Below are 11,193 nucleotides of genomic sequence, written 5' to 3'. Positions count from 1 at the left end.
CTCTGTCTGAGTGTGAGCTCTCGTGTCGATCTGCTGGACTGAAACTGTTTGAAGTGAGGAATGAGGTCGGGACCCAAACGAATGTAAGCGCCTCTGTTACTGCCAACGTCATAGTAATTAGAGGCTGAAAATATCGTCAAAACCTGCAAATGCAAAGTAATCAACCCTTCAGATCACACCGTCAAACTCTACATGGATGGATGAGTGTAAATGGAGGGATGGCTCACCCTGCCGTTGTGGCAGAATTCATAACCTTCCTGCTTGCACTCATGAGATCTGATGAGCAGCTGCAGTTTGTGTGTGTCCAGCACTTTGTGTGTGACGTCCGGCCCCCAGTAACACCCGCCTCCTCGAACCTCGTTAGGGACACAACCGTTTTGAGACATCGGGTCACTCCACAGAACGTCCACTATCTGCAGAGTGTGTGTGTGAGACAAACTGCACTTCAACTCTTGAGTGCACATGATGTCTTAATACTCAAGGACAACACCTCAGGTCATATTTACACGCTACATATTCTGACTGAGAAAAGTGCTGTCTTTTTGGACATGAATCTAAAGCATGGAGGGAAATGTGTTCTGCTTAAGCACAACATTATTCACTGTCGGCATCAGAGATAAGCAGCTTTGGTCTTAAAGGTCCCTCAACGCTGCACATTTTGAATGCCTTAGGAATGTCAGAGCAATTTGATTACGGCAAATGACAACACAAGCCAAACACGATTACATCACACATTAAATAATTCTAAACAACAACAACACATGCTGTCTGGTCCTTAGAGCACAGTAGACTACCTACACACTCCAGCAAAAAAGTGCCATGTTATTTCCATGGTGTAGTTGATTTTATTCCATGGGAAAGCTGGAGTATTCTTTGAAGTAAATTATGGTAGTCACTCAGTACCACTGTATATATTAAAGTACCGTGATATTTCTGATACATCCCTTTACCATGGTATTGCCACAGTAGTTTTTTCTAAGGTTTCTTAATTGTTTGGTCAAACTGCGATGAGACAGTTGTGTGTGTGTGTGTGTGTTTTCACTGTCATGATGCTCCAGTGAAGTTCAGTGGGTTTGTGTTTTCACCTGTTTCCATTCATTAGTGTCTGTCTCCAGAACCTCAGCAGGATCTGAGTCGGACGACAGACTGAGGCCTGCCAGGCGGCGTCTCTCTCGCAGCTCCTCCTCGACGGAGCGGCTCGTCCGGCTGGACTCGGAGTGCACCGAATGCCGCGGCAGCTCCTGTCTGAGTCGCAGCGGTGTGCCGTGAGTCAGAGACTGAACTCTCCTCCGACCCGTGCTGAGCTCGTCATCTCCGTCTGGGTCGAGAGCCGCTTCCTTCAGCCTCGCCGATGCTCCACTACTCTTCAGGGGCCTGAGAGCCGAAACGAACTGAGGGGAAACAGCCCAGAAGAGAACGACTGACACACATGAAACACAACACCCTCCACTGAATCTCATGCGATTGCTGAAGAGTAACGTACTCGGTGACGGTCCAGTTTGGCGATCACATTCAAGTCTGTCTTGTCAGAAATTCCTCCGTGTAGAATCAGAACTTTCTGGTCGATCACTGTGGCCAGCGGCAACCAGCTGAAGATCTTCTGCAGAAGTTTAAGAATCATTTTCCCATGAACCTGTGATGATATCAGAGAAAAGCACTCAGTATCGCTCTTTCATGTCATGAAGATGACTGTTTGTGTTTGGAGTCATTTACCGCGAGTTCTTTCATCAAATAAAACAAGTGAAGATGTTAATATAGTTATTCTAGATGTGAACGGGCCATTACTGTCATTACTCTCTACATGTGTCTTGTTTTCTGTCAGCTCTGCACAACAGATCGAGAGTTCAGTTAACTGCATTGTTCCTGATCTTGTTATCTTGTAATTGTGTTTGTCCTGTCTGTTTAACATAGAAGGATTAAGTCAAATGGTATTAATGGCTAAAATACACTGTGTGGACAAAACTATCGTTAGATCTGTCCAACAGGGGCTTTAATGATATTGCATTCTAAATACATAGACATTAAAAAGAAGTTGGTCCCACTTTACAGCTATAAAAGCTTCCACCCTTTTGGGAAGGCTTTTTTCTGTTAGAGTCGAGCGTTTGTGAGGTCAGGCACTGATGTTGTACGAGAAGGCCTGGCTCTGTTCCAGTTCATCCCAAAGGTGGTTAGGTCAGGGTTCTGTGTGGGCCAGTCATGTTCTTCCACACCAAATTCGTCCAAACATGTCTTTATGTGCTTTCTGCACTGGGTCACAGTCATGCTGGAATAGAAAAGGGCCTTCCCCATACTGATCACACAAAGCTGGAAGCATTGCATTGGCCAAAATATCCTGGTATGCTGAAGTGTTAAGATTTCCCTTCGCTGGAAGTAAGGTGCCAAGCCCAACCCCTGAAAACCAGCCCCATTCCATTATCCCTCCTCCACCAAACTCTTCAGTCAGCACAGTGCAGACCGGCAGGTCATGTTCTCCTGGCATCTGCCAAACCCAGACGCGCCCATCGGACCAAAAAGAGAAGCGTGACAGAACAAGTTTCCACTGCTCCAGAGTCTAGTGTTGGCTGCTTTACTCCACTCAGGCATTGCTATTGGTGATGTGAGGCTCGCATGCAGCTGCCAGGCCATGGAAACCCATTCCATAAAGCTCCTGCCGCACAGTTTTTGTGCTGATATTGATGTCAGTGGAAGTTTGGAGCTCTTCAGTTATGGAATCAGCAGAGCATTGGCGACTTTTAAGCACCTACTCCTCAGCGCTCGGTGACCTACTCTGTGACTTTATGCAGCCTTTAGAGACGTAACAATTCACTCAACTTTTCAACAAGATGAAAAGAAAATACCATCTAAACTTTACTAAAGACAGTCAGTTCCCCTCAGAGATACATTCATATAAACTCCTAACGCCAGTTGTATCGCAATTCGTTTAACATCTCAAGCGACTTGAATCATCACATATTTGTACAAATTTTCAAGCGGCTTGCGGTGCATCGTTACATCCCTAGTGGTCTTCTTGCTGCTGTTCCTAAATGCTTCCATTTTCCAGTAATACCACTTACAGTTGACTGTGGAATATCACAAACTGGCGTATTGCAAAGGTGGCGTTCTATCACAGTATCAATGTGTGGTAGGTGTAGCGAAATCCACTTTGTCTACGTGATTGGTGGATTCGCTCATGGGCTGCCCTATCCGCAGCCAGTGGGAGGGTATATAGGCTGTTTGGCTTGACTGAATGGGGTCTCGATTTCGTTTGTTGCCTTGTGTCATCTTTAGTTGACAGTCAGAGCAGCACGCCAACGAGGTTCGGTGGCTGGCATTTTGAGGGAGGTTGCCCTTCAGCAGGTAAGCATTAAACCTCTACAGTTGCATTTACCAGTACTCGCTCGTATTGAATGGGTATTGTGTATTATTTACAGTTAGCGGATCGGGCTAGACTGGTTAGTACAGCTGCTACAGAGGCCAGGCCAGTAGTTGGCGATGCCACTTTCTAAAGAAACACTACAGGAACGAAACACAACCCCAGTACATTGTTGTCTTGTAAATGTTATGTAAACAGCCCATCAGTCCTTTACTCCACTCAGGCATTGCTATTGGTGATGTGAGGCTCGCATGCAGCTGCCAGGCCATGGAAACCCATTCCATAAAGCTCCTGCCGCACAGTTTTTGTGCTGATATTGATGTCAGTGGAAGTTTGGAGCTCTTCAGTTATGGAATCAGCAGAGCATTGGCGACTTTTAAGCACCTACTCCTCAGCGCTCGGTGACCTACTCTGTGACTTTATGCAGCCTTTAGAGACGTAACAATTCACTCAACTTTTCAACAAGATGAAAAGAAAATACCATCTAAACTTTACTAAAGACAGTCAGTTCCCCTCAGAGATACATTCATATAAACTCCTAACGCCAGTTGTATCGCAATTCGTTTAACATCTCAAGCGACTTGAATCATCACATATTTGTACAAATTTTCAAGCGGCTTGCGGTGCATCGTTACATCCCTAGTGGTCTTCTTGCTGCTGTTCCTAAATGCTTCCATTTTCCAGTAATACCACTTACAGTTGACTGTGGAATATCACAAACTGGCGTATTGCAAAGGTGGCGTTCTATCACAGTATCAATGTGTGGTAGGTGTAGCGAAATCCACTTTGTCTACGTGATTGGTGGATTCGCTCATGGGCTGCCCTATCCGCAGCCAGTGGGAGGGTATATAGGCTGTTTGGCTTGACTGAATGGGGTCTCGATTTCGTTTGTTGCCTTGTGTCATCTTTAGTTGACAGTCAGAGCAGCACGCCAACGAGGTTCGGTGGCTGGCATTTTGAGGGAGGTTGCCCTTCAGCAGGTAAGCATTAAACCTCTACAGTTGCATTTACCAGTACTCGCTCGTATTGAATGGGTATTGTGTATTATTTACAGTTAGCGGATCGGGCTAGACTGGTTAGTACAGCTGCTACAGAGGCCAGGCCAGTAGTTGGCGATGCCACTTTCTAAAGAAACACTACAGGAACGAAACACAACCCCAGTACATTGTTGTCTTGTAAATGTTATGTAAACAGCCCATCAGTCTGGAGTCCAAAAGTTTACAATAACCAAAGAGAGTGCATGTAACACGGAAATAATCTACTAAACAATGTTTGAATGGAGTATGTATGGTAAGCAGTCAGAGTTGAATTAACTACCATAAAGGGATTTCATGACCATTCTTATTTGCTAATGCAGACAAACCTTCTGTGAATGTGTGACAGATGAGTGGAAGGTATAAATCCTCTTAAGAGTAGGGGTGTTCAATCCTGCTGGAGGGCTGCAGAGTTTAGCTCTAATCCTAATTAAACGCATCCAAACCAGATAATGAAGTTTGGGACCAGTTGGAGCTAAACTCTGCTGGACTTTGGTCCTCCAGGAGCAGGATTGGATGCCCTGCCTTAGAGACGCATGGTGGATGGCTAGCTCACCTGATATTTCCCCAGAACTTCCTTAGTGAAGCCATACCTGCATGAAAAAAGATTTTCCATTTTAAAATGTAAATTCAGTTCTGTCAGATCCATTTCTGTCTGAAATTGTTCCTCACAAATGCAAATGTAGGTGATTGATTCAATTTGATCCATAACATCTCCACCTCAGATTAACAATGTGGTCCTCATGGTTTCCTCTGTTCAGATGCACGTCATGCGGATACAGCAACAGGAACGCAAACAGAACCAACAGGATCTCTATGGACTCTTTCCCTCTGTCCACGAAATCACCGTTGAAGACATATGGCGTCTCCGCTGAGGGAAAACCATTCTAGTATAGAACAAAAATCAGTTACTGGCACATTCAAATTCAGTGAACTGTGGATAACAGAATTTTACTGACTTTGTAAAAGATCAAGAGCAGATCCTCAAGATGGCCGTGTAAGTCTCCTGCATGAGTAGCAAAGAATTAAATTGCACTTTAATGGCACGTCACACCGTAAGACAGCTTGAGAATGAGGAGTGAATGTGTTACTCGCCACAGATGGTGATCTCTTTGTGTTTGCAGGTGCACACGTGACTGATGTTGGGCATCAAGCGCAGGAGCGTCCACGTCTTACCCAGCAGCTGCAGCACGTACCGCGCATGAAGCTTCTGCAGAGAGAGATCTGCACTTAAACATACGCAATCCTACAGCTTTCATTGACCGATGAGAGAGATGGATTAATTCACTGATTTTGTAATGTACATAAAGCTATTTTGCTGCTTTGATAGAAATGATCATACTTGTTTGTTTTTGAATGCGTGCACCAGCTCTGTGACGCTGGAGATGGTCAGTGGGAAGGAGAGATGCGGGCCGGTGTAGATGTCCAGAACCTCAATCTCCTTGTAACAGACGTGTCTCTCCCACTCCATGTCCTGAAACACGTCACTCTCGCCAAACATATGAGATACGAGATTCCCTGAGGGAGACAGATGCAGAGAGGGCCAGTGTGAATCTGTTTAGTTACACTGATCACTTCATGAGATGAGACACAGTTGAAGAACTTGAGTTTCTTACTTTGGCTGTTGGCAGAACTGAAATGATCCATCAGGTAACCGAAGAAATTATACAGCTGCAGAGGCACAAACAGCATGAGCGTGTTTCATGTGTAAAGATCAAAAAGAGGCAGGAAACCAATATTAACCAGACTGCAATAACAGGCCTCAGATGTCAAGTCTCCGTGACTGTAAGTCTGTGCTTCATTACTGCTGGAGAGACATCAGTGTTGTTTCACCTTGATATGATCCTGTTGTCCAGAATACTCTATAGACTGAAAGATGTTCCAGGTGCAGCGGCGTCTCATCTCCAGCCGCGCCACATACTGACGATACCAGCGCTGGATGAGCAGCGCCGCCCGCATCGCTAGACAGAGAGTCAGACAGAGAGACGAGAGGCAGACAGACAGACAGAGACGAGAGAAAGTCAGGCCAGCAGGAGACATGAGTGACAGTGAAGTTTCTTTAGACTCACAGAAACATGTGATCTGTCTGACCTGTAGCCGCTGCATGTGAGAGAAACAGAGAAAAACAGTGTTTGATGTTCATTCGCACCCACTGACAACAATGAGACATTTACTGAAATAAATTAGGAGGAATTACCTGGAACTGAGATGTTCCCTATAGACAGACACGATCGATAGAGACACAGACATAGAGCAATGTGAGCTGTATTTCTCTCAGGAGAGTCATTTAATGGCAGATATTCTGTTCGAAGCACTGAATCTTTGAACAGTGTCAAACTTTAATCATCTTGTTGGTTCACGCACCTCGATTGCATGGTTTCAGCTGCAGTTGGGTTGATTTCGTGACTCCGCATCCCATGTCACGTCTGTCAGCTGGAAGTACATGTATCAAATCAGACATTTTTCACACCTATGAACTCATTCCTGTTTCTGATTCTGGTAAATGTCACAACACTTGTAATCTGAATTTCACTTTCAAATAATTTTAAATAATTCCCATCACATCAATGAAAATCTGAAATAATCTGTCCATCCTCTTATTTCCTCAAGGGGTTTGATTAATTAGTAATAAAAAATAAAATTCTCACTCTCTAACCTGTTGTACAGAGTAATTTAACTTTAATTCTACACCTCCAGCCACAGCGTTTTACAAAACAGCAACAGAACACCACACTCACCTGGTGAGGGTTTGTCAAAATTCCTCCATGACAGCAGAGCCTATGAAGCCACCAGCAGCACAATCACTGTTATGAAGTGTGACAAACTTCACTATCAATGAACCTGGAACACTGGCGCAGAGAGACAGATGGTGAGATGGAGCTGATCCGCGTGACCACTTCATCAAAACAACACGCTGCAGCTGGATTAGGGTTAATACTGCGGCTCGGCTTCAACCCAGAATAGACAGATAAAGAGGTGCTAAAGGCCACCGGGGCTCCGTGTGTTTAAGCCCGTCGCTCTGCTGTTCATAGCTGAAATCTGATTAACAGAACGCTGAACCCAGCCACAGCACTTAATGGATTTGAAAATGAAACTTTAATTTATTTTTAAATGTTTAATTGGAAAACAGAACAGTTCTCCCCATTCATCGCTGGTGTATTTAAAAGGCTTTAGAATAAAAACAACTGAATTCTACCAGATTTGATCTTTTCAGAGTTAGCTATTCAAATCATAAGTGTATAAATGTACTGTGATAGGATTGAAATAATGCGGCACACTATAAGTACATATTCAGAATTGGGTCAAAAGTGTATTGGTTTTGACCAATATGTGAATATGGTTAGGGTTACACCAGAAAACACCATTTCTTGGCAGTTCGGCAGTGAATGAAACAACATTATAAGTTGTCCTCAAATGGCAAATAAACTGTTGTTTCTTTCTTTATATTGCCGTTCACACGCAAGTGTTGGACTTCCTCTTGATGCAAGGGAGTTGCAGCTTGATGGCCTCAAGGACAAACACGGGCAGCGCTCTTTGGTTCGGTTAATCTGAGGTCAGAAGAGAAACTACAGATGCTACAACAATGCCCAGCTTTGTATTTCTCATGAGAAATGATGGAAAATTAAAAACTTCACATCTCTTCTATATGAACTCAAAGACAGCGAGGAAACATTAATTCAAAGACAAAATGTTGAATGTATATGGCCAGACAGAGAGATAGACAGACAGCTTCAGCTCGACGCTATTTAATATCTATATTAATTAATTGGCATTGGCATGTGATAAGATCTCTTGTCCTGGTCTGATCCTCGAGGGCAGAGAAATCAAATGCCTCCTGTTTTAGGAGTATCATAGTACTGAGACTGCTCTCATTAGAGTTACAAATGACCTGCTCTTATCATCTGATCGTGGTTGTATCTCTCTATAAGTGCTATAGGATCTTACTGCTGCGTTCGACACTATTGACCACAACATTCTTTTGAATAGACTAGAAAACTATGTTGGCATTAATGGAAGTGCATTAGCATGGTTCAAATCGTACTTATCTGACTGCCATCAATTCGTAGCAGTGAATGAAGAGGTACCATATCGATCACAAGTGCAGTATGGAGTACCTCAAGGCTCAGTACTAGGGCCGTTACTCTTCACGCTTTATATGTTACCCTTGGGAGATATCATCAGGAAACACAGTGTTAGCTTTCACTGTTATGCTGATGATACTCAGCTCTATATTTCTTCGCGGCCCGGCGAAACGTACCAATTTGTAAAACGAATGGAATGCATAGTCGATATAAAAAACTGGATGATGAGTAATTTCTTACTGCTAAATTCTGAAAAAACAGAGGTGTTAATTATCGGACCTAAAACCTCTGCATGTAATAACCTAGAACACTGTCTAACACTTGATGGCTGCTCTGTCAATTCCTCGTCATCAGTTAGGAACCTAGGTGTGCTATTTGATAGCAATCTTTCCTTAGAAAGCCACGTTTCTAGCATTTGTAAAACTGCATTTTTCCATCTCAAAAATATATCTAAATTATGACCTATTCTCTCAATGTCAAATGCAGAAATGTTAATCCATGCGTTTATGACCTCAAGGTTAGATTATTGTAATGCTTTATTGGGTGGTTGTTCTACATGCTTTGTAAACAAACTCCAGCTGGGCCAAAATGCAGCAGCTAGAGTTCTTACTAGAACCAAGAAGTATGACCATATTAGCCTGGTTCTGTCAACACTGCACTGACTCCCTATTAAACATCCTATAGATTTTAAAATCTTGCTTATTACTTTTAAGCCCTGAATGGTTTAGCACCTCAGTAGTTTGACCGAGCTCTTAATGCATTATAGTCCTCCACGTCCGCTGCATTCTCAAAACTCTGGCCATTTGATAATACCTAGAATATCAGAATCAACTGCGGGCGGCAGATCCTTCTCCTTTTTAGCGCCCAAACTCTGGAATAACCTACCTAACATTGTTCGGGAGGCAGACACACTCTGTCAGTTTAAATCTAGATTAAAGACCCATCTCTTTAACCTGGCTTACACATAACACACTAACACATTTCTAATATTCAAATACGTTAAATAATATTTAGGCAGCATTAATTAGGACAACCGGAACCGGGAACACTTCCCATAACACCCGATGTACTTGCTACATCACTAGAAGAATGGCATCTACGCTAATATTAGTCTGTTTCTCTCTTATTCCGAGGTCACCGTAGCCACCAGATCCAGTCTGTATCCAGATCAGATGGTGGATCAGCACCCAGAGATGACCTCTACAGCCCTGAATGTCAGCGGAGACCAGGACAACTACCTTGCCTCAGACGACCACCGGAACAAGACCACAGGAACCAGATGAGTCCTCTGCACAATCTGTCTCTGCTGCAGCCTGGAACTGAACTGCTGGTTCGTCTGGCCAGAGGAGAACTGGCCCCCGACTGAGCCTGGTTTCTCCCAAGGTTTTTTCTCCATTCTGTCACCGATGGAATTTTGGTTCCTCTGGCTTGCTTAGTTGGGGACACTTCATTTCCAGCGATATCGTTGACTTGATTGCAAATGATTGCACAGATACTATTTAAACTGAACTGAGCTGGATGATGACATCACTGAATTCAATGATCAACTGCTTTTAACTGAAAATTGAGAGTTTACTATTGTCCTTCTGCAATTATTGACACACTCTTTTCCTAATTAATGCTGTACAGTTGCTTTGAGACAATCTGTATTGTTAAAAGTACTATATAAATAAAGGTGACTTGACTTGACTTGACTCCTGTTTGCCGATGACCTTCTGCTGCTGTCGCTCATGAAGAGGGACTGTGCCAAAGCCTCTCCATTCTGGAAACATACAGTAGCGACTGGGTCTTACCGATAAACATGGAGAAGTCTAAAATCATGATCTTTCAGAAAAAGCCTCGTCTTGCTGACAAAAAGTATAATTTTACAATTGGGGGAACAATTCTTAATCATGTCACCTGTTATAATTATTTGGGTCTGACAATCTCAGCCTCTGGACAGTTCAAAATTGCAATAAAATATCTGACGGATAAGGCATGCAAGGTTTTTTTATAGGATAAGAAAACCACTGTTAATATTCAACCCACCCATTAAACTGTGGCTGAAAATCTTCAATAGCATCATCAAACCCATTCTTCTGTGATATCTGGGGCCTCAAATTTAACCTAAAATAAAACCTTGCTGAAATTTTCCACCTTGAGTTCTGCAAAATCATCCTGGGGATTCACAGAAACGGCCGAAGTCTCGGCTGCAGGGCAGAACTTGGCAGATTCCCTCTGCTCTCTGAAATCCAGAAGAGAGCAGTGAAGTTCTGGTTCCAACACACTCAGACAGCTACATCATTCTGCTTTACTTACAGGCATAAACTCCCACAGAGTGACCCCATGCACTGTTCCGCTGAATCATCAATTCAATTCAACAATTTAGTGTAGATATTCAAAAGTTAAAGAAACAAACAATTAAATAAAAATAACCCAAGAAGACATCCATGATTGGCAGCACAAAGTAACTCAATTAAAAAATTAACATATTTTCACAAAATAAAGTCTGATTATAAATTGGCACCATACTTGAGCAGTATTTTTATATATATATATATATATATTTATTTATAGTATATATAGAGACTTTCGTCAGAGAGCTCAGACTGTGCTCACACTTTTGGACTCATAGAGGATGAGCTGCACTTTCCAGTTATCACTGCTCTCTGTAGTCATTCACCTTGTCATTTACTTTTTTTTTTAAAAATATTCTGTATATGTATAATGGACATGCATAGTTGCA

At 43.0% G+C, this 11,193-nt stretch overlaps 1 protein-coding gene across 1 annotated transcript in view; it reads right to left on the bottom strand.

Annotated features, from left to right (window-relative positions):
• LOC107574306 (serine/threonine-protein phosphatase with EF-hands 2-like) overlaps positions 1-7,301 on the bottom strand; it is a 19,010-nt gene extending 11,709 nt beyond the window's left edge. Inside the window, exons 1-15 of the mRNA XM_016260750.1 lie at positions 7,125-7,301; positions 6,751-6,819; positions 6,584-6,601; positions 6,478-6,486; positions 6,220-6,347; positions 6,003-6,057; positions 5,729-5,904; positions 5,482-5,596; positions 5,346-5,392; positions 5,107-5,273; positions 4,943-4,979; positions 1,484-1,633; positions 1,086-1,391; positions 228-356; positions 1-143 (exon numbers count right to left, since the gene is read on the bottom strand). Coding sequence (XP_016116236.1) covers positions 1-143; positions 228-356; positions 1,086-1,391; positions 1,484-1,633; positions 4,943-4,979; positions 5,107-5,273; positions 5,346-5,392; positions 5,482-5,596; positions 5,729-5,904; positions 6,003-6,057; positions 6,220-6,347; positions 6,478-6,486; positions 6,584-6,601; positions 6,751-6,805 — 1,535 coding nt within the window. The 5' untranslated portion in view covers positions 6,806-6,819; positions 7,125-7,301. The remainder of the gene's footprint in view (positions 144-227; positions 357-1,085; positions 1,392-1,483; positions 1,634-4,942; positions 4,980-5,106; positions 5,274-5,345; positions 5,393-5,481; positions 5,597-5,728; positions 5,905-6,002; positions 6,058-6,219; positions 6,348-6,477; positions 6,487-6,583; positions 6,602-6,750; positions 6,820-7,124) is intronic.
• Positions 7,302-11,193: the final 3,892 nt, after the last annotated feature.

The sequence above is a fragment of the Sinocyclocheilus grahami genome, unplaced genomic scaffold (assembly GCF_001515645.1).
Source record: "Sinocyclocheilus grahami isolate Dianchi unplaced genomic scaffold, SAMN03320097.WGS_v1.1 scaffold2177.1, whole genome shotgun sequence".
NCBI lineage: Eukaryota > Metazoa > Chordata > Actinopteri > Cypriniformes > Cyprinidae > Sinocyclocheilus > Sinocyclocheilus grahami.
This window is presented reverse-complemented; position numbering and strand designations above follow the sequence as displayed.